This window comes from Alosa pseudoharengus, unplaced genomic scaffold (genome assembly GCF_046254945.1).
Source record: "Alosa pseudoharengus isolate Yale_2024_CS ecotype anadromous, Long Island Sound unplaced genomic scaffold, YU_APseudo_1.1 YU_APseudo_1.1_scf_19, whole genome shotgun sequence".
Classification (NCBI taxonomy): Eukaryota; Metazoa; Chordata; class Actinopteri; order Clupeiformes; family Clupeidae; genus Alosa; species Alosa pseudoharengus.
In genome coordinates, this window is record NW_027468657.1 from 22189190 (window position 1) to 22213448 (window position 24259).

Genomic DNA, 24259 nt, shown 5'->3' on the forward strand with positions numbered 1-24259 from the left:
GATGACTCGTCGAGGACTCGACTTTTTTTTGTAATATATCATAAGGCTATAATTGTAGTATAGTCATTAGGCTATAATTTGCTATATGATTTTAATATCTAAATGATGTGTAATGCTAATTTTAGTACAAGGGAATGTTAGGCTACTGCTTCGTGTCATACATCGCAAGTCACATCATGTTCACATGCAAAGCAAACTTACGTTAACTTTAACACCAAAATGCCTACAGACATGCCATGTCAATGTAGTATTGCCAGGCAATATTAGTTCTCATAAATGACATGACATTACCTAGGCTAAACATCACACATAGCTGCTGGATAGCTGATCATCGTGACTTGGTAAACAGTGTTTTTCCTGACTGACGCGAGAAGCGAGGTTCCATTCATTCATTTTCATTTGGGGCGTGCTCTACCGTGCTTCTGTCTGTTAATTTGCAGCAGGCTATTATCGGATCGAAAGAAAAATAAACTAAAAGTTTTTTCCGATCAAGATATAGCATACTTCTTTTGGTGTCATAAAATATAGCATAACATTAAATTGCCTAGTAGAGTGTCCATATAGCTGTCAATGTAGGCCTACGTGTCTGCGCAAGTGAAACTGACAAACTGAACCTCTCGTTGGTAGGCCAGAAACAACTAGATTTAAAACCACGAATGAAGTGGATTACTGTTACTGTTCAAATGATCGATTTGATAGCCTAATCCACTGCAAGAAAAAAAGGAAATAGCAACTTGTTATATTTCTAACAGATGAATATCGTAGCAAATGGTAGCCTATGGCGATGGCAGCTTAAAAAAACATTTATTTCACTCATCTTGCTGAAAATTGAAATTAATGTAGAATGTGGCCTGATGATCTGCATCTCCGTTAACCGAAAGCTAGTTTTCATCTCCATTGTTGGCGTGAAATATGTCTCCATAGTGTCAGTGAAGTGATAACATTATGCAGTTGCAGGTAGCCAGTGTTCACGTCACAGGAGTCAGAAAGAAGCTACCAAGACGGGCCCTGCTCTGTTTCTGTCCCTCCCAAACTGTGCTAAAATTGTGTAGTCTATTTAACAGCCAGAATTTTTAAAAAAAATGGCCGGGGGAGGCCCTTTTATGATCCACACTACCTCTTACAAAATAGGCCTACTCCAACGTCCATCTAGCTCTTGTGAAGAATGAACTTCTACAAAACTGCCTACAGAGTACAATTGTCAGCAGTCAGTAACAGCATAATGTGACTTAATGGCCTGTGTGATTAGGATGTGGATTGCTCATTTATTATGAGTAGGCCTATAGACTATGGTATGGCTATGGTATGGTATTGTCTCCGATATAATAACTACAACACATTGGGTTTGGCAAGAAATTTAGCAATACTACTTTCACACAAGTGATAGCACCCCTGCATTGAGACAGAAGATTGTCCATTTTGCTTTTAAGGATTTCATCTGCAATGGGGAAAAAAATGGAACGACATGTAGGCAATGCTTACTTTAGTGCTGGACTTGGACTCGACTTGATCAATAGGGACTCGACTCTGACTCGACGTGGATCAATAGTGACTCGACTCGGACTTGACTCGGATGAGTAGTGGACTCGACTCGGACTTGACTTGGAATTTTTTTTTAATGACTTGGACTTGACTCGGACTTGAACACTGGGGACTCGAACCTGGACTCGGACTCGAGGCATAGTGACTTGACTACAACACTGACGCACATACAAGCACATGCACACACACACACTGACACACAGACACACACACACACACACAGACACACACACACACACACTCACACTAACACACACATGCACACACATACACAGACATTTGCACACACCTACACACACACACACACACACACTCACACACACACACTTTGACATGAGACATGACAGGATTTATGTCCCTGTCCCACGTCTCCTGCTCCATGGCACCTTTAACAAATGAACACCAGCCTCCGTGAGATCTCATCAATATTCAGACAATATTCAACACAAAAGCTCCGCTCATCCGCTTGGAAAACTTGTAGAATCACAATCACACCCGACTCCCCTGTGTCCTGCCGACTTTTTTTTCTTTTTTCCCCTCTTTTTCCCTAGTAAAGTAATTACCCTTCAAATGGAAATGGTTTCCTTTCGGACAAAACCACCCCAGACAAGCAAGACAGAAGAAAAGGTGACTTGTCAGTTAACCAGCACAGGCATTTATGAAAAGTGACAGCCAGGATCTAACATTATTAAGGGGGAACAAGATCTGCATTGAGATAGAAACAGTTAAAAAAGATACCCTTTTAGATGCAGTTGTCTGGGGCTGGTGCATTGATTGTGGTAATTAGGTTTTCTGTCATGGGTGGACCTAATTCACATTGGGTCGTTGTGGAGCCTTGTGTGTTTGATGTCCGCTTTGACAGGACAGGAGAGGCACCTATAGAGTGTTCCTCTTCCTCTCCCGTTCGGTCTGTCTCGTGTTTTTTGTGAAGCGTCAGCTGAACAGAGGATTTCCAGTAACTGCAGATAATGAGGATCTTTAATCATGCCCAAGGTGGGAGTCGGTTTGATGTGTCATCTATTTTTAATGCCGGCCAACTTCAGCTGTTGCTTTTTTACACACACACACACAGACACACACACACACACACACACACACACACACACACACACACACACACACACACACACACACACACACACACACACACACATACAACACCAGTCTTAGGATATTAATCTTTGACAGGGGATTAACTCACGTGTTTAATAATCCACAAGAAAATCAACACACACACACACACACATATACACACATACACTGACAAGAATTTACATGCATGCACACTAGCATGCACGGTCACACAAACAAATTGAGCTTTGGAAAGCTGGACACGTACAGTACACACGAGACAAATCAAAATAACACTCATGATTTATCACACTCCGTCAGATGCCAGTGGGAAGCTCAAGACAATGCAACAGTGAGAAATCCCATATTGTCAGCACACAAGCATATGCAATGCCAAATAAGTGCAGGTCGGGGTGCATGCTGCCTGCCCGTATGGAAGCCGAGAGTCCCGTACCCCAACTGGACCGCCTCTTAGGGCCCCAGTGAAGACTCCTGGAGCAATTAGACCCTCCTGTGATAGGAGGAGTAGATTAATAATGGATGCCCTGTACATCTCTGTAATGCTTTGCTAATTTGGAAAAAAGACACACGCACAAGTAATGGCATGCAGTTTTAATGAGGAGAGGGAGGGAGGGCGGCAGTCAATGCTGGGGTGGGGGGACATGAATATATTGTTATTTATCTGCTAGAACTAGCTGATGGGGCATAATAACAGAGCCTATGCAAACACTACAGGGCCTTTTCAAACACAGTGACCTTGTATTACTAGTAGGGGTGATTGTTTTTTTGATGGTGTTTTATGCCCCCAACGTCTTCCAGGCAGCGCTGCCACCACTGATTTAAAGGCACCTTATCCTAAACCTAATCCCAAACCTAACCTTAACCCATGCCTAACCCTAGTGCCTTCCAGGCAGAGCTGCCTTGAAGACAACGTTTGGGGGCATAAAACACCAAGAAACGTGATGGTGAACACGCATCGGCCTCTCGGGCTAGCAGTGCCGTTATCCACTCACCGAACTGTCAAGGGCCATTGGGCCTCCGTCTCTCCCACGTGAAAGGAGTCTGGGCCTTTGTCTTCTTTCTTTGCTTAAGACTATTGATGAAGGTGTTCTTCAGCCTTGGGTGAAATGTGTTAGGGCAGTTTGCTTGCCAAATGCTATTAGAGCTCTATGGGTTTTGGCAGTGAGATCTGCTGAACTGAATGTAATGCTATATTACATGCATAGTCTCTCTCACAGAAAGCTCATGATGACCATGCAAGGTGTGCAGTCAAATTTCCTTTCTGCTGCAAATGCAGATATTCAGATACGGATATCAGATATAAAAACTTATCGTAATGCTGAAAAGTCCTCGTATGGGTCATCTCAACACATAGTACTTCTCCACCTGATATGCATACCAAAGAGTGTGAGGATTTGAGACATTTTACTTTCATGATTCAGTACTCTGCCATTGCCTGTTAGTAAAATCTACACAGAGGCAACATATGTGCATGAGGCATCTACTAGTGTTTCAACTGTAGAAATAATAAAGTCAGTGGTACTTTGTGTGTAGTTAGCATCTGAAACACACATTTAATAGACTCATTCTGTCTCAGTACAGTAGCATTTTCTAGTAGCATCTTAATTACCGGTAGTGCTTTAGATGCTTTGAAGAAGATAGGTCCCTTGTCAATCAAGGCAAGGCAATTTTATTTATACAGCACATTTCATACCAATGGCAACACAAAGTGCTTTTACACAAATAAAATGAAGATAAGATTAAATAAATAAATAAATTAATTAATTAAAAAAAATAATAAAATGTATTACATAAGGCAGGGTTCGAAGGAATGTTAGGTAACAATGTAGAGAGGGGGTGTGATATTGGAGGGTCTACAAAATCAATGGCCCCCTCCCATTTAGTGATTTAAAAACAAGGAGCAGTATTTTAAAATCTATTCTTTGACTGACTGGGAGCCAGTGTAAAGTTCTGAGTAGGGGTGTGATGTGGTCTGACCTCTTGGCTTTCATAAGGACCCTTGCAGCTGCATTCTGGATCAGCTGAATCATCTTTAAACATGGGGTCATTTATAAAAAAAGAATGACTTACGTCTCGAGGGTGTTTTCTTTCTGTGCACCCCATATTTCTGGATCTCAATATTTCATTATTGTTGCAGGTCCCGACATTGATACATTTTTGTCACATCTTATCTTTACTTGATGTATGATTGGTAAAATATATCCCTTCACCATGCCACTCATAATCCATCATGTTCTCTACCGGAGATATCAATAACATCAAACCCAACTGAAGTCTCTCAGAGGACCTGTTACAAATGTGCACGTCATGACCGCATGATGAGTGCTTTTCTAAACTCCTTTTTTAATAAAAATGGACCTGAAACTAAAGCTTCCCTCTTCTCCCTCTGCTTTAGCTCAAGGATGGAGAGCTGCAGTTCCAGCACGGCTGTGGCAACCAGCTCCCCGGCACCCTCCACGTACGCGGGCACCGTGTGTCCGACGGCCGCTGGCATCGTGTGCGCCTGGAGGTCAACGGCACGTCCCTGAGCCTGGACGTTGACGGCCGCGGTGTTGGGCGCGGCTCGCCCGTCCGCGCGACGCTGGCGGAGCCCTGCCGGCTGGTCCGTCCCCGCGGCGCCCTGCTCTTCGCCACCGGCGCCACCGACGCCGCGTCCCAGCTGGAGCGACTGCGCGAGCGCACGCCGTCGCTGCCGCCGGCCGGGGGCCTTCGGGGCTGCCTGGAGGGCGTGGAGGTCAACGGTCAGGCCGTGAGCACGGCGGCCGAGGCCCAGCTGGGGCGCGCCGCCGCGTCGTCGTCGTCCGGCCCCGGGGGCAGCCGCGTGTTCGGGATCTTCCAGTGCTGCACGGCGGAGGGCGGCTGCGCCAGCCAGCCCTGTCAGAACGGAGGCACATGCGAGGAGGATGAGAGTGGAGGTGGGTGAGAGCGCTTTGAAACCACCGCAGCTTGAGTCCGCCTCTTTTCTCAGCGCTCAGCTGTTTGAATGCATAATGATCATGGCCATTATGATTCATCATGTTTTCCCATTGACTGACAACAACAGAGAGGGAGACTTTCTTTACTTTCAAGCACAAATAGTTGAAATAGTTGAAAATCAATTGTAAAAAGTAACATAAAGGAGTAATCCAGCATTATTAGTAAAAAAACATTCAATTAAACGTGCGCTGACTAAAATTAAACGGATGCTGCACATTACCCTGAATATACCAGCAGATCCAAGTAAGGCGGTCCTTTGTAGTGCTCTTACCTTAAACCCCGATATAAAAATCAGTCATATAAATGGCATTGACAGTCTGTACGGGCAGCTGCATGGGAAAGATAAAACTTTGTGAAATGTCACAGTGGGATATCGGTCTGTGGGGGCTCGGTCTGTTTGCGTGCTTTTCCTTGGGGAAGGTAACCATGACGGCGGGCAGGAAGCAGGTAGCTTTTCTCTGTCAATATGATAATGGATGATAAGGAAGAACACATGGCAACAAATCCCCCAGGCTTGTGGATAAGCTTCAGCGTTATTTGGACTCTTATCATTTTCTCTCTTTTTCCCTTTTCACCATTCAGGGAAGTAGTCATTACTATTGTCGTGTGGCACAATGCCATGTGATTTGTAGGATTGTGGCTTCAGTCAGAGAGACGAGAGAACGCCGTGTGTGAGTGTGTGTGTGTGTGTGTGTGGGTGGGTGGGTGGTTTCTAAAGCGCATAAACGACTGCGAGATGAGGGAGATGAAAGTGTGACAGGCGTACGTCACTTCTTAAAATACACACCGACTGCAATGAAAGGATAGAAACCAGCTTGTCAAAGCTATGATTAAAATAGCCAAAGAACAGTAATTTTCAGAGCCGCAACTATTGTGTCTCTGAATGAGTGAGAGTTTGTTCAGGACACAACAAGAGGATTTTAATTAAGGCTATTTATCCAATTTCAGTAAGGATCAATAGCCTCATTATTAACAAACTTTTAATTGTTTTTTTTTGTTTGTTTTTTTCGCCTGCCAATGCCGATAATAGCTATAATAAATAGGTTAATTCCAAGTTAAGCATGGCAAGTTTACTCATAATGAACTCATAGTTCCGGCGCAGACTTTTTTCCTGAAAGTAACACCATCACTAAGTAACTTACCATGTGACAATTTGCAACTTTTTAAGCATGTTGTCATGTGCATGGATTCACATATTGACTCTGATGCTCATAATCACTTTTCAGTAGAGGCCAATAGTGATAGGATTTTAAAAGAAATCTTTACCTGTGACACCTATGAGGCATCGTAAACCGTGACGGCCTGTAGATGAACACTCTCAGATTAATGGCCTCTGCATATTCATGACCACTAAGTAGAACATGTAGGACATCCAATGTACCACCACCTCTCCGGTCAGTTTTCAGGTCAATTTCCTCTGCAGCTACCTCCACCTTCAGTCTCTTGGCGGCAGAGATAGTGTTAGTCATTCCTGACTGACCTATATGGTGTGTGTGTGTGTGTGTGTGTGTGTGTGTGTGTGTGTGTGTGTGTGTGTGTGTGTGTGTGTGTGTGTGTGTGTGTGTGTGACAGACGTGCGCTGCAGCTGTCCCGGCCGCTTCTTTGGCGTGAGCTGTGAGCTGGCAGACAACCCCTGCACCTCCCAGCCCTGCATCCACGGAGGACTGTGTGTGCCAAAGCCACAAGGTTACTTCTGCAACTGCACCCAGCACAGCGAGGGGAGCAGGTGAGGGATGCACACACACACACATACACATACCATACACACACACACACACACACACACACACACACACATACCATACACACACACACACACACACACACACACACACACACACACACACACATACCACACACACACACACACACACACACACATACCATACACACACACACACACACACACACACACACACACACACACACACACACATACCACACACACACACACACACACACACACACACACACACACACACACACATACCACACACACACACACACACACACACACACACACACACACACACACACATACCATACACACACACACACACACACACACACACACACACACACACACACACATACCATACACACACACACACATACCATACACACACACACACACACACACACATACCATACACACACACACACACACATATACCATAAAAACACACACACATCACACACACATCACATACCATACACACACACACACACACACACATATACCACACACACACACACACAGATTACACACATACCATACACACACACGCACACGCACACACACACACACACACGTGTACAGTATGTATTCATAGGCCTTCAACTGCAGAAACAAACAATTCTACAGTAAGCTTTCCTAAGGCATTTCTGGAGGCACAGAAAAATGTATTGAGCTAATGGTACTGTAACATGGGGACAAACAAAAATAGAATAAAAAGACACATTTTACATAAAGTCAACTTTTTGTAGAACATTACTGTAAGCTAAAGTCCGATTACTGTATTTTCTCTATTTTTAAAGTATCTGCATTGGTTCTGAATATTTCAACCGGAAATCCTCTAGGAGCAGATTGAAAGGGTCTATACCTACAGTATATACAGAGTATATCTATTCATAGACCTATACTAAGGCAATGATTGGATGGTGTTCAGTAAAGTAAAGAGTGTTTGCACATGTGAAGAGAAAGAGTGAAGCACTGGTGATTTAGTGTGGCATTTTGATGGGTTGTGTTTGAAGAACGAAATCAAGTTACTTCCTGTTAGATTTTTGTGTGTTAGGTAGAAAATTGTGTGTGGTGTTTTGCAAAATGTGTTCTAGTCAATTGAAAACTGAGTCAAACACTGAGAATTAGTGTATGGTTTTGCAGATTTGGTGTCGGGTTATGATGTTTAGAGGACATGTTTAGAAAATTGTGTGACAAGCAAAGATTTAGTGTGTATGCAGTTGAAAAAAACTGTAATGTATGTTATCATCCGGAGAGAAGAAATACTCTTTTCTGATTGGCTGGTGGGATGGCTATTAAATCTGAACCTATGAAGTAGATCTGGTAAAAAAGGTTTACAGTTTTTTACAATTGTTTACACACGTTTTCAAAACTCTGTGTCTATTTTTCAAAACTCCACACACAAAACCCACAACTGCTCACACAAAATGCAAAATGCCCCAAATCTCCAGCAAAATGACACACAACATTCAAAATGTCAAAAACACATGTTTACAGTTTTTTACAATTGTTTACACACGTTTTCAAAACTCTGTGTCTATTTTTCAAAACTCCACACACAAAACCCACAACTGCTCACACAAAATGCAAAATGCCTCAAATCTCCAGCAAAATGACACACTACATTCAAAATGTCAAAAACACATGTTTAAATCAAACATTCGCCTCACATTACAAACACTTTTGTCAAAATATGACATTTTGGATACATCATATACACACTGTTGCTCAAAACCTAACGCTCTTCTGTCTTTCATAGGCTTTATGTATTTCATTACAAGAGTGAAAGTTACGGTACAGAGAGAAGTTGAAATACACGGAATTATTGAAACCAAAAATAGTGATTTTTCGCAAATAATTTGCTGTTGCAAATACAGTATTTTACAGCAACAAGAACAAAGCAAAGCAAAATACAATGACCACCAGATGTACATGGAGCTCTGAAAAAGCTGATCTTGCCTAAGACGGAAATGACTGACTACTATCAAATCACTTTGCTTTTTCCAAAGAAAAGTGTGTGTGTGTGTGTTTATGTGTGTTGGGGGTGGGGGGGTTGTGTATGTATTCATAGGTCTATAGAAAAAATTATTGAGCTAATGGTAACTTGGGGAGACACAAAAATATAGTAAAAAAGACAAGTTTTACTGTACATAAAGTCGACTTTTTGTAGAACATTCCTTTCAAAGTATCTGCATTGGTTCTGAACATTTCAACCGTATTGGATTTCAATCCATACCTACATAGAGAGTACAGTATGTCTATTCATAGGCCTATACTAAGGCAATGATTGGATGGTGTTCAGTAAAGTAATGAGTGTTTACACATGTAAGGAGAAAAAGTGAAGCACTGGTGATTTAGTGTGGCATTTTGATGGGTTGTGTTTAAAGAACGAAATCAAGTTACGTCCTGTTAGATTTTTGTGTGTTAGGTAGAAAATTGTGTGTGGTGTTTTGCAAAATGTGTTTTAGTCAATTGAAAACTGAGTCAAACACTGAGAATTAGTGTATGGTTTTGCAGATTTGGTGTCAGGTTATGATGTTTGGAGAACATGTTTAGAAAATTGTGTGACAAGCAAAGATTTAGTGTGTAAGCAGTTGAAAAAAACTGTAAAGCAAACATTCGCCTCACATTACAAACACTTTTGTCATAATATGACATTTTGGATACATCATGTACACACTGTTGCTCAAAACCTAAAGCTCTTCTGTCTTTGGCTTTCTATATGTATTTCCATACAAGAGTGAAAGTTACGGTATCAACAAAGAGAAGTTGAAATACACAGTAAAAATGCAAGCAATATTGAAACCAAAAATAGTGATTTTTCCCAAATAATTTGCTGTTGTGAATACAGTATTTTACAGCAAACAAGAAAAAAAGCAAAGAAGAATACAGTGACCACCAGATGTACATGGAGTTTTGAAAACACTGATTTAGTTTTTTTCTAAAGACAAGTGTGTGTGTGTGTGTGTGTGTGTGGGGGGGGGGTCGTGTACAGTATGTATTCATAGGCCTATAGACCCTTTCAACTGCAGAAACAAACAATTCTACAGTAAGCGTTCCTAAGGCATTTCTGGAGGCACAGAAAAATGTATTGAGCTAATGGTACTGTAACATGGGGACAAACAAAAAAAGAGTAAAAAGACAAATTTTACATAAAGTCAACTTTTTGTAGAACATTACTGTAGCTAAAGTCCGATTACTGTAATTTTCAAAGTATCTGCATTGGTTCTGAATATTTCAACCGGAAATCCTCTAGGAGCAGATTGAAAGGGTCTATACCTATATAGAGAGTATCTATTCATAGACCTACTAAGGCAATGATTGGATGTTGTTCAGTAAAGTAAAGAGTGTTTGCACATGTGAAGAGAAAGAGTGAAGCACTGGTGATTTAGTGTGGCATTTTGATGGGTTGTGTTTGAAGAACGAAATCAAGTTACTTCCTATTAGATTTTTGTGTGTTAGGTAGAAAATTGTGTGTGGTGTTTTGCAAAATGTGTTTTAGTCAATTGAAAACTGAGTCAAACACTGAGAATTAGTGTATGGTTTTGCAGATTTGGTGTCGGATTATGATGTTTGGAGGACATGTTTAGAAAATTGTGTGACAAGCAAAGATTTAGTGTGTAAGCAGTTGAAAAAAACTGTAATCACCATTCAGTATCAATGCTTATGAATGGTACCTACAGTATAACTGCCATAGTAGGACGACGGTTGAGCCTGGAAGCAGGCTTCTCAACAATGGAATCAACTGTAAACAAGTTAACTGCACACACTATTGCTGTTATAGGGCCAAAGAAAGTTGTACAACAAACTAAGTACAAGTTTGAGAACCAACAAGTCAGCTTCTTTTTAAACGGAACCGCTTGTTTCCTTTGCGTGCTATAAAGGCATGATTATTGCCTATTTGTGGCAATTGGGTGATAAGCGGGATAACGGCCGCCGAGGTGTCCTGTTATACGGAATTACTGGACTTGGGCGGAGGCACCTCCCCTCCGCTGCACGTCAGGGAGTTCTTTGCCTCTCGCCCTCGTCCATTCATTCCGTATAACAGGACATCCTCGGTGGCCGTTATCCCCTACCTAATGTATGTAATGCTATGATGAAAGTAATTGTTAGATACATCATGCCTTTAGACCAAATCCACTTACAGTAAGTTCTTGTATGTGTTACAATAGGATCGACTTGTCTGAAAATACTCTAAAAACAAAAAGCTCTAAATTTGCCTCTCGATTTGATCTCCCCTTTGTGAATGCGTAGGTGTCAGAACCTGCTAGACCCCTGTTCTCCCAACCCTTGCCCCAGTGGCTACGACTGCAAGCGGGCCGACCGGTCCTTCCACTGCGACCCACTGCCCCAGGTGTCGCGCGGCATCACCTACCTGGAGATGGTGGAGATCGTGGCGGGCGTCATCGGCCTCCTCCTCCTGGTGGCGGCGTTCGTGTACCTGCGCAAGCGCTACGTGCGCCAGCGCAAGCACAAGCCCGTCTGCGTGCAGGACTCCAACGGCTACTTCCCGCCGCACCTCACCAAGAGCATGATGCTGGCGGCCGGCGGCGGGGACGACTCGCCCCCCATGGAGATGAGCACTCTGATTGGCTCGCGGCCCGGCGACCTGGACCACAACACCCCCTTCCGCACGCTGAAACAACACGGCCAGTCCCAGAGGGGCAGCCTCCTCAGCGCCAAGCCCCCGGCTCCCGTCGTGTGCCAGGTGGCCCCTAACCTCCCACAGCCTGCGCCCCCTCCCTCCACCTCCGACAACGAGTCCATCGCCAAACACAACTGGGAGCTGGACTATGAAGGTGGGCACTGCTTCACCATTCATACATTGCCTACACTGATGCATAAATTGCAGACGTCCATGCACGGTTTCATGCAGATTGATGCTGTCCCTTCCTGGATGTATGGGTTGCTCTTGCTCTATCCTTGACTTGAGGATGCTGTTAGACTGAGAGGAAATAGTATGTGGACAAGGAAGTCCTCTGTGATGGAAAAGTTATGACTACCTAAATAATCACAGAAACATGTGCCATGTTTATACTAGCAGTCCACCTTCTCTTCTGTCTTTCTCTGTCTCTCTACCTCTTTTTTCTTTATCTGTTACTCTCACTTCTCTCTCCCTCCCTCCCTCCCTCCCTCCCTCCTTCTCTCACTTTTTGTCTGTCCTTGTCTCTTACTATTCCACTCGTCCCCTTGCACGCTCTCACTGTCTCACTGTCTGTTTCTCGCCTCACCGTATCTTTCACTCTTAAGCTAAAATACAGCCTCGCGCTGACAGCCCTGTCGCATACCAAACACAGCAACCTGCGCAGATGACAAGAGTGGCACACACACACACACACACACACACACACACACACATACACACACACATTAAATGGAGTGAGTCTTGCTCTGCTAAAGAGTGTGCCTTCTGTCTGTGTGAGCCAGGTTGAGCAGCGTTGAGTTTTAAATGATGCATGGCGCAGCTGCGTCACTGTTTGTTCTGCCGGACCCACAGTAAATGAAGCGCTCGTTAACCTCTTAGGAGCCCACTCAGACAAACCGCACCGCACACAACATACACAGAATGTTCCCCAGGATCCGCAGTTTTCTCCGTGCGTGTGTGGTGCTGCTGCTGTGCTGACGGAGCCACAGAAACAGGTCAAGAGTTTTATTAATGGCCACCAAGGGCCACAGGCAGTTCTTCTTCAGGCACTTCACCACAACCTGTTCAGCTAAATTCTGCTGTGCACTTAAGAGACAACATCCACCTGGAAATATTCAACAGGAAAAAAAAAACCCATGTATGAGAGCGCACAGTGTAGGAAACAGGGCCGATTAGCGTTTAGCTAGCGAGCGGTGGGGCTGTGTGTTGTGTGTATTAGTGGTTTTGCATGCGAGGGGTGTCTCGGCTTTGCTCAAGCAGTCCGGCTCCACTCAGCACATTCACGGGGCCTTTGATCAGCTGAATTAGGTGGGTCAGGCCCGAGAGAGGATCTGAGACAGCCGGCGCTTCAGGGAGCACCGCAGTGTTGGCATGGTAATGACTCACGCTCTCCCTTTTCTCTCTCTCCTCTCTCTCTCTCTCTCTCTCTCTCTCTCTCTCTCTCTCTCTCCTCTCTCTCTCTCTCTCTTTCCCCATCTGCAGTCTATCCAGCCGACCCAGATTACTTCGGACGGCCAGCGGTCCAGGAGTTCCCCCAGTTCGACATCGTGGAGAGCACCTACCCGGCGTCGACGTCCGGCGACTCGCGGCGCAACTCGCGCTTCGGCGGCTTCCCGTTCCCGCTGGAGAGGGTCGGCGGCATCGGAGGGGGATCGGACCGGCGCGCCCCTCTCCCGCCCTGCTACAGCAACCAGAACCTGGACGACTTCCTGGGCCCGGACGGGCAGCCGCTGCCCAGCGCCCAGTGCCCCAACGAGTACACGGCGGTCAGCTACTACCCGTCCCAGCACGCCCGCAGCATGGACAACGTGTCGGGCGGCGGGGGCAGCGCCTACCAGCGCCTCAGCATGCGGCTCAGCGTGGCGCAGCCGTCCTACGCCTCCGACGGCCGGACCCCTCCGCGCTCGCCACGCTCCCGCTCACGACAGGCCGCGCCCCAGCCGCCGCGCAACCCGCGAAACGCCGGCCGCCGGAGCTACGCCGGCTCGGACATGGTGGAGAGCGACTACGGCAGCTGCGAGGAGGTCATGTTCTGAAGGACATCACAGAGGTCACGTTTAGAGGTCCTTTGTCCGAACCTTTGCACCCAGAACGGCCTCCTAGTGGGCTAAATAGTACGCCAGTAATGTATTAAGTGCGTCCGCCACTTTGAATCTCCAATTCAGCATCATCTCTAAATCCCTAGTGGAAGCAAGGCTCACTATCCCATGAGCTGCACAGTTTCCTGGAACTGCTCAAAAGTCTGCCAATTCCTTAGGAAGTAACATTATGCATAACACACTTGCTAGGCTGTTGACTGCAGTACGTGGTTTTGGATGCTGATTGTGCTATGAAATGTACTGCCGTTTTTGTTTAAACTACCAGTCTGCACTGCACTGAGTATCCCAGGGGGAAGCAGCTCTTTGGTGGCTGAAAAACAGGCCTCAAAGCTGGGATCCCGCTGGAATTTCCCGGCAGACACTGTCCGAACCCTGAACAGTATTATTATCATTATTATAAAGTGTCTATTCGATTCCCAGGCAGCAGCCGACTGAGCAGACTGCTTTGGCTGCTCTGTGTGAGCACAGCAGGATCACACAGAACTGGACAGCTGAGAGTGAAAGTCAGATCGCAGTGTTTGTGGAGAGTTTGTTTTATGCCACCTCTCCCACTGCGCTCCAGCCTCCATCATTTCACCTCTCTACTCCACCCGAATTCCTGGAGTATTCCCTCCCTGTCTCTCTCTCTCTCTATCTCTCTCTCTCTCTGTCTCTCTCTATTTCTTCCCTGACAGGATATCTTTGAGTGCTGTTTACAGTCTCTGCTTGTCCTCCCATATTTCTCTCTCTGAGAGTCTCTCTCTCTCTCTCTCTGCCTGCCTCTTTTCCTCCGTTGACACCCCACCGCAGAGCTGTCCAAAAAAAAAGGCAAAAAAAAGTGGTGTTTTTGATGAAAGCTGAGCAACCACCACATCCATCAAACGCCGTCGCCGCGGAGACTACAGAGACAAAGGAATTCGCAGAGCTGAGAGGGATGAGAGGCTGACGATCAAACCACCTTTCAGCAGTGTGTCACATTAACTTTCACAGAGCAACAGGAGAGTGTGTGTGTGTGTGTGTGTGGGTCTGTGTATCTCCCCTGTGAGCCTTTTAAAAAGAAAAAGAAAAAAGGAAAAGCGTCTCTTGAGGTTCCCTGTTCTGCTAGACAGCCATACCATACAATCATTTCCCCCAATATTCAAAAAGAGCACTCCACATGCCCTAACGCTGCAGACCTATCTGTGCTAAGATAAGCTAGCTAAGCCGTTAAATTTCAGTCTGTGGGGGCGGGTCCCCCACTATAAGGAGAGGGCATGTACAGATGGGTCAGTTGAATGGAATGTTGTACATATGATTATGTTAATGTAAACATGCTTGCTGTCTGTCTGGTTGGTTGTGACAGAGAAAAAGCAGTATAGGGGGATATGTACCAAATGTGCTTGAAGTATTCATTTAAAGATGTTTGGAGTCTCTTAAGACATGCACTGATGTTGAGCTGAACTGAGTTCCTTTCACTGAGCAAATTCACTGTTTAATATTGCAAGCAGTCAAGTTAGAATAAGGTCGTATAAAGTCTGTTTAATGGCCTGTTTGTGCTTGTTCAAATAGACAAGCCCTAATAAGACAGGGAGTTCTCGTTTTGCCAGGTAATAATCAGGTTGTCTGAGTGCAAATGTGAGGTGAGAGACCTATAGAATACAACTAAACCCTTTCTAAATAAGACAAATGTTTGTAAACATCAAGAGCCTAGGTTGGGTGTGCGTGCAGCATGGGGTCAGAAAAATGACACAGCTAATAGACCGGCATGTTGAGTGTCACCCCAGGACTGCAAACCGTACCTTAATAAATTAGTCTTAGCTAATGCCGATTGTCTGCCTGATCCTGAGCTGATAACAGAATGGGTAGACGACATTAGCAAGTGGCCAGAGATTTATTGGCCCACCATATACGGCTATCTAATTGTAAAACGCAGTGTGTATACACACAAAAAAGTAGTACAAGTAGCCATTTTTCTTGATGTTTCCTTGACGTTTCAGTCAATTCACACACACACACAATTCAATGGGAGGGAAAGCTTTCTGACCCCGATATGCACGCACATTTTTTTGTGACGTGAACCGTGAAGGGGTCAATACAGATTTCATTGCTTCTCAGCAATTGAGACAGTAGCATTTGTTTCATACATTTCCATATTGTTTACATTGGAAGTTGTGAGTGATTGTGAATTTCCTCTTTGATATGCTACATTTCAACAATGTGCTTTGTGATTAGTGGTCGTACAGTGAGCTATTGCATGCACTGATTCAAGTGAACAGCCCCCCTTCCCCCTTCTTCACATTCTAACTTCAATGATCTAGAGGTGCCATTGAGTTGACACTGAATCTGGCAGCAAAGTGTTTGGATTCCACAACTGTCCCTGCTGTATAAAAATCACAGTTAGTGTACAGCGGTTGAAACGTTGAAGTGTTATCATGTCACTGCTGTGTAACGGGCAGCTTGTGATGGCTGGTTCGAAGCTGTGGTTATACCACAGTGTGTGTGTGTGTGTATGTATATTTGTCCTCTGTAGTGGAGAGTTGTGTCCTGTATGGATGTATTATGTGTATGCGCTTAAGAAATGTGCCAGTCCAGTGAATTCAAGAGAATGTATAAAATATACATATGCAAAGAGTATATAAATAAATATATTTGATTTTGAAACCAAGTGGAAAGGTGTGGTGTTTTGAAGCAGTTTCTCTCTCTGAGAAAAGAGATTTAATCAAGTGTCTGTGTTGTCATTTCTGTCCTGTGCATCGTGGCAGAACATCACTTTCTAAAGCTATGAATAAATGCTATCAGAAAGAGCAACTGGTCCATGCAGATTGCAATTCGTATTCCCGTCAGCTGTAGGAAGGACTAGAGGATGTCTGTGCAGAAGTCTGCTAAGATGTGATCTACTTGTGTTTTGTTTTATTCTGTCATAATTAAGCCCTCTCATCCAGGCTTCATATCTAATCATGAGTCCTTCGAAGAAATGATGCTGTTATCATGGTGTGGGACTGATTAACATGTAGTTACAACACACTTGTCATCTCTCTGTTTCTCTATCCATCATTCTCTCTCTCTCTGTTGCTCTCTCACTCTCTCCTGCATGTCTGGCCTCATTATCACTGATTTTCACTTATCCTGGCACTCTCTTTCTCTCACTCTATCTCTCTTTTTCTCTCTTTCTCTCTATCTCACTCTCTCTTTCTCTTCCACTTTCTCTGTCTATATTTCATTCTCTAATTTTTGCTCTCTCAATGCCTTTGTTGTCTCATTATCAGTTTGACTGTCACTGTCTCTTCTTCTTTTTTATCTGATTCTTGCTGTCTATTTCCTCTTCTTCTTCTCTCTCTCCCTCTTTCTCTTTCTCTCTTTCTCTCTCTCGCTGCCTCACCCTGACTCTTGCCCGTTGACCCAGGCTGTTATGGTGAGGAATGGATATGAGAAGAGAAGGTCAGTATATGCTGAAAGACGAAGATCATAAAGGGCCTCGACCTCGTAAGAGCCGCTAATGCTCATGCTACCCGGTGACTGAAAGGATTTATGACCTTTTCCTGACACTCCAGAAGCATCTGTGATGGAGAGGAGGAAGCCGGAAGACAAGGGAAAGAGGATATTAAAGCCATTACTTACCTGAGGGCATTGAGGACATCCTATATATCTATACAAAGATGCATGCGGTTCCCTGTAGATACCACACATAAATGAATGGGATATACAGCTTTTATTAACTTTATAAATTCACACAGAGCTGCCTGAGCTATTGATCTTCTCAGCCATGCCATGCCTTACCTGCATCATGCATCTCGCCTCTGTGGCCAATATGAAGACCTGGGGGGAGTTTGAACAGGAGTAATCAGGGTCAGAGATGTTTTACTGTAAGCCCCCAACATTGTCTCCCAGGCAGCACTGCATGGAAGGCACTAGGGTTAGGGTTAAGGTTAGGGTTAGGGTTAGGTGCCTTGAAGTCGATGGTCGCAGCGCTGCCTTGAAGTCGACAGTGGAGGGCTTAAAACACCATCGAGCCTCAGAGACATTCTAATACAGTTTTTCTCGATTGCTCTGACCTGAAAGAAACTGGGATCCACTTGGTCTCCGTGAACACCTTCTTTTCGCAGCAGAAGTCATCTCTTGCAAATGTGTTCACGTTTTCATTGGGTTCACACATTTCTCACACCCTTTTGCAAAACAGTTAACACAGATGTGATTCAAAGACCACAAATTCTATTGGTTTCCCTGTGCTAATGTAACCTGTGTTGTGTTGAACCTGCGCGATTCAGCCCTGCACACGCCCAGACTCGAACCTGCGAACAGCAGCACCTCAGATCGGCAGGCGAGCGTGCTGACAGTTGAGCTAAAAGCTCAGGCTACTGGCTCGCATGCCTGCAGCACTCCAGAGGTGTCGGGGAGTGAGGTTTACCAACGTTCCACACACTCAGCTAAGCTAGCTGGCTTCTGTTACACTAAACAAAAGGAAAACATCTATTCACAGGTGGTAGAGATTCCTTGCATAGGTCTGAATCTCTGATACACCTGTGTGAAGCTTCTTTGCACAATTCTTCAATCAGCAATCATTCATTATCCATAAGAGATACCACGTCTGTGTTGCTATATGCAAGTATGGATCTAATGTACATAGAAAGTGTATTGCCTGTTTGGTGAAGAAAACAGTACAAAAGCTGACAAGTCCAGTTGTTTACTGTAGGTGTATTTAAATGAAAAATAAGAATTTGTAGTTCAATGAAATGTGTCTTGTCAAGGTGCTGACTATATGTCTTACATGTCAATGACAGTTATATCTTGGGAGGAATGAATACAATTATTTTTTATTCAATACATTTAGTCAATTCACAGTTTTTCTGATACCAGAAAAATGCACAGACATAGGAAAAAAATGAAGGCTGAATCATTTTGGCCAGAGTTATTTTCTTCAGACATGCGTGTTAATTGGAAGCGTGATGTCAGAGTTGACACAAGCATTACAGTATTTCTCGATCGCTTTGATGCTTGTGTCAACTCTGACATAACGTTTTCAAAATAGTTAACACCCATGTCTGAACAAAAAGCATTCCAGCCAAAATTACACATTTTGCTTGCAAAAGGCTACTACTCTCTCAAAACATCAATCATTACACACTGGACAACAAAATGCAAAATATAGTTCTCAAAATGAACTGAATAAAAAAAAATGTATTTACAGTATTCCACCTAGACCTAGACAAATTTCATTGAACTACAACTTGTCATTTTTCATTGAAGTAAACACCTTTTTACTGTTTTCTTCACCAAATAGGCAATACAGTACTTTCTCTAAGTGTGCCTTAGATCCATACTTGCAAACAGACATGGCATCTCTTATGGATAATGAATGATTGCTGATTGAAGAATTGTGCAAAGGAGTTTCACACAGTGACATCAGTGATTCAGACTTATGCAAGGAATCTCTGCACCTGTAAAAAGATGCTTTCCTTTTGTTTAGCATGGGGAAACCAATAGAGTTTGGGGTCTTTGAATGACATCTGTGTTAACTGTTTTGCAAAAGGGTGTGAGTGTGTGAATTCTGTGAAAATCTGTAATTGTTTTGAAAACGTGAAGTCTGAGTTGAACACAAGCATTACTATAAAGCTATCGAGAAAAACTGTAAGAATCACTGAATTATGCAGAGATGGCACGGTCGCTGTCAACCTCTCACCTTCCCCTTGCTCTACTGTCAGAGTGGCCGTGACATTACATGTAAAACCATTCGCTAAATCTTTTGACCCCAAGGGGCAGCTAAAAGTGCTCTATGGACTAGTGGCAGTTTTAGCTTCTGTGTAAGAAAAAACCAATCTCAGGCCATGTCCCTGGGTCAAAAAAAATAATCCAGTGAAAGCTAAATTCATTGTCCAGGTGTGCCCTTATAAAGGTTAGGCAGAGTTGTGCATGTTTGGAGAAGAGTGATCCATGATCAGCATTCATGATGACCAAGTGATCAATTTTGGGATGGGGTGAAAATTTCAACCACCAAAACACTATCCCAAGTGGAGAATAGCTATAGAAATGTATTAGTTTTTGGTGTTTTTCCGACAGTGGGGCCTGGTGCTCTTTTCAAAGTAAATGGTAACACTAAAACAAGGGGCTACATTAAGATTTTTGGAGGAAAAGATCTGCAAAGAGACCTGCTCCAATAGGCAACATTGGACCATTAAACCACACAATGATCCAAAAACATATACAGCCAAACAAGGCAAGAAATGGTTAACCGAGAACAATATCAACAATTTAGAGTGGCAGAGCCCAGTTTTAGAGTCCAGACCTCAATCCATCAAAAAAGTGAGCACAAGGCCGGAGTGATGGCAAATAATCATTCCTGACTCAAAACCCAGATGGAAGAAATGTCTAAAATATCATTCAATTAAATTGTATCATATCAGTATAAATATGTCTCAAGGTGCTTTCAAGAGCCCAGCTTGAACTTGAACTTCACCTTAAACTTTGAAGTATCATGTGCTTTAATGTGTTCCTTGAAGACTGTACCAAAATATTTCAATATCAGGTTCTGGTTTCAGCCAGAGAAAATAAGGGATGGCAATACCAGCTTATAGTTAGTTTTCAGCCCTGCGTGCATCTCAGAATGCTGTACACAGGTTTGTGTACATTCGTTTTATTTGAGCATATATGCATGCATGTTTTCCACTGGCTAATGTTTAGTGATTTCCTGTCGAATACAATTGTTATGTTTGCAAATAATGGCTCTGTCACTGCGCTTGTAGGGATGCCAGCCTGTGTGTATATGCATATGTATGCCAGTATTTGTATTTGGGAGCGTGTGTGCACATGAGATTGTGTGTGTATGTGTGTGTGTGTGTGTGTGTGTGTGTGTGTGTGTGTGTGTGTGTGTGTGTGTGTGTGTATGTGTGTGTGTTTGTGCAGGTGTGTGTGTGTAGGTGTGTACTTGACACACATATACCAAAAGTCAGTGGCTACAAGAGACAAATAGAGTAAATATTCCCCTCAGGTCCAGTGATCGTATTCATAAAAACACCATTGTAGCCCATCAGTGGAGAGAGACACTTTGTTTAGTTTGCCTGTAGATTTATAGGTCACTGAGAGAGAGAGGGAGAGAAAGAGGGAGAGAGAGATGGGAAGAGAGCAAGAGAAATACTGTAGATTAATAAAGAAAGAATGGAAGAGAGAGAGAGAGAGGGAGAGCTGGGGGGAGTGAGAGAGCACTGAAAAGAGAGAGTGACTGCTGGGAAAGATAGAGAGCTGCCGGCCTGCCTTCCCGCCAGGAGTTGCCACGGCACAGTGTCAGATAGCCTGTCAATCACTCGTCTGAGAACCAAGTGCTGCCAGAAACAACCGTCACCGTTGTCACTCAGCCGGCTGCTCTTCAAATAAGCCCAGCCCCCCATATTACACCACCCTGCAGCTGAGGGGTGTGTGTGTGTGTGTGTGTGTGTGTGTGTGTGTGTGTGTGTGAGAGAGAGTATGAGAGAATGTGTGTATGCATGTGTATTGGTTTGCTTCTCCCTATGGCAAATCAAAGCGTGTTTATGTGGTAGAACGTGTGGTGAAATCCTGCTGAAACCTGCTACTCAACTCACCTCTGCCTCTCTCATGTAGGTGAGAATAGGTGACAAACAGAGCATTATCCTTGTGGAAAACAAGCTCCCCATCATTGTGTGTGTATGTGTATGTGTGCGTGCGCAAAATGTGTATATGCGTGTGTGTGTGTGTGCATGTGCATGTGCAAAATGTGTGTGTGTGTGTGTGTGTGTGTGTGCATATGTGTGGGTTTCTTCTTTTGTATCGGGAAGATAGGTGTGTGCTCTAATGGAACACCAATTTTACTGTTGTCAAGGTGAATGTCATGTAAGTGAATGCAACTGTTCATATGTGCACCCCTCTTTTGGTCATTATAATGTACATACTGTATACACAATATACAGAGGTGAGAAAAGATCAGGGAATGGGCTGGGAATCCATTATAGAGTGTGTGTGTGTGTGTGTGTGTGTGTGTGTTTGTGTGTGTGTGTGTGTGTGTGTGTGTGTGTGTGTGTGTGTACTGTGCACATGTGCTTTCACGTATATGTGTGTGTGTGTGCGTGTGGACAGGTTTGTGGACATCCACGAGAGTATGTTATTTGGGCGTATTAGACGTGCCTGGTCTCCCATTGCTGGTGTTTAGTAACTTCCTGTTGACTCCACGTGTGTATACCCATCAGATGTGGCTGTGGTTTTGAGCCTTCACATGTATGCCTGTGTGCGTGTGTGTGTGTGTGTGTGTGTATGTCGGTGTGTATGTGTGTGTGTGCGTGCAATGGAGCATGTGTATGTGTGTGTGTGTGTGTGTATGTGTGTGTGTATGTCGGTGTGTGTGTGCATGCAATAGAGCATGTGCATGCCTTTGTGTGCGTGTATGTTTGTGTGTGTGTGTGTCTGTGTGTGTATGTCTGCGCATGTGTGTGTGTGTGTATTCTGTCATTGCAGGTCTGTCTACACCCGCTAGTACTCTGCACGTTCTCCATTGGTACTATAGGAACGTGCGTGTCTTGCCACTGCTGATGTTTAGTGACTTCCTGTTGACCATCTACGCCGTGCTTTCCCAGGGCCAGCTGGGAACAGCCAGGGTCCCCACATACAGCTGCTTGGAAAACAGACACACAGACACGCACTCCCTCCCCCTGCTGTGCATACATTTGCATTATTTGCAGAGCAAGGCAGCGTGGATAATCAGGTGACCTCAGAGATATTTTCGGGGTCACCAGATGGGCCTCGGCCATGGGCTCTGGTTTTGAAATTGCTGCATATTGATCAAATAAATAAATTGACCAATATGCAGCCGACTAAACAATAGGCCATGGCCAAACATGATGAACTCAATAGTTGAACACATAGGGCATATCAATATGTAACTCATTCATTCATTGGTGGCAGGACCAAACTTTATGAGTTCACTGTACCCACTAGGACACAGAATGACCCTTACAACACTGCAAAGTCTTAGGGGGTTTTCACACTTGGTCCCTTTCAGCCTTTTAAACGAACTCAGATCGATGACTCAGCATTTTTGTGCATATGTGAACACGCCAAACAAACTCAGACCCCTCTAACGCGAACTCAGCCGAGCCCACCTTGGGAGGTAGTTTACGCGCGGTTCGCTTTGAAGTCTGCGGCACAGTTCGTATTATCTGTGCATTTTGAACACAAATCGCCCTGGGTTCTCTTTCACATTTTGCATTGTAGGCTAGCCTATTTTGTCCTACTTGACTTGCCATAACAATGTAGAAATCAGCGAACTTTGGATCACCACACCAATTATGGGTTATGATAATTATTTCAACCTGATATTGAATAATGATGAAAATGAGCAACTACATATCCCATAATCCAAAGCAGTAGCCTAAGGTCTGAGACACCAGAGAAGGTAGGCCTACAGTGTGAACATGAAGAAAACTGAGGCCCCATCAGAGCTGAAGTGCACCAGAAAGAGATCTGAGTCCTCTCAAAAGGGGACAAACAAAAGGGGACTCGGTTAATGTTGTACTCACATTGTGAGTTCAGTTGCTCTGGGTTAGTTATGTATTTTCACCATCATCATCATCATCATTCATTCATTCATCATGTTGAAGTAATTATCATAACCTATAATTGGTGTGGTGATTTTGTTTCATAAATATATTTTTTCTTTATGAAATTCAGCTAGGAACAAAATTATTCATACCCCTGGCAAATATTGATTTAATGTTGTAAGACAATGTGGTAGAAACATGGAATAAAAAAAAGAGAAGCATTTTCATCTTTTTTAACATTATTATGAAAAATGGCATGTCCAAAAGTATTCATACACTTTTTAAATAATCAATGGAAACATCTTTATTTACATTCAGAGCTCTTAAAATAGTTATTATAATACGTACCAAGCTTCTCCAAGTCTCCACAATGATTCTAGACTGCACCTTTTTAGCAGCAATCCAGGTTTTGAGGCAGGATTCTTTGCCATCACTCTGGTCTTGTGCTCTTTTTGAAGGATTGAGGTCTGGACTCTGTTGATATTGTTCTCTGTTAACCATCTCTTCCCTTTTTTGGCTGTATGTTTTTGATCATTGTGTGTGTAGCACATAGACTGTAAAAAATAGGGTGTAGCACAGACATTCTCTCATTAAAATGTAGGGTCTGGGCACTCACCGTTCGCAGTGCTCAGTCCGAGGGGCGGGATAATCAGTTGTCTTTCAAATT

At 43.9% G+C, this 24259-nt stretch overlaps 1 protein-coding gene across 1 annotated transcript in view; it reads left to right on the forward strand.

Moving 5' to 3' along the window:
- fat2 (FAT atypical cadherin 2) overlaps positions 1 to 16714 on the forward strand; it is a 72312-nt gene extending 55598 nt beyond the window's left edge. Inside the window, exons 21-24 of the mRNA XM_076292016.1 lie at positions 5030 to 5549; positions 7183 to 7336; positions 11606 to 12150; positions 13479 to 16714. Of these exons, the coding sequence (XP_076148131.1) occupies positions 5030 to 5549; positions 7183 to 7336; positions 11606 to 12150; positions 13479 to 14032 (1773 nt within the window). The 3' untranslated portion in view covers positions 14033 to 16714. The remainder of the gene's footprint in view (positions 1 to 5029; positions 5550 to 7182; positions 7337 to 11605; positions 12151 to 13478) is intronic.
- The last annotated feature ends 7545 nt before the right edge of the window (positions 16715 to 24259 follow it).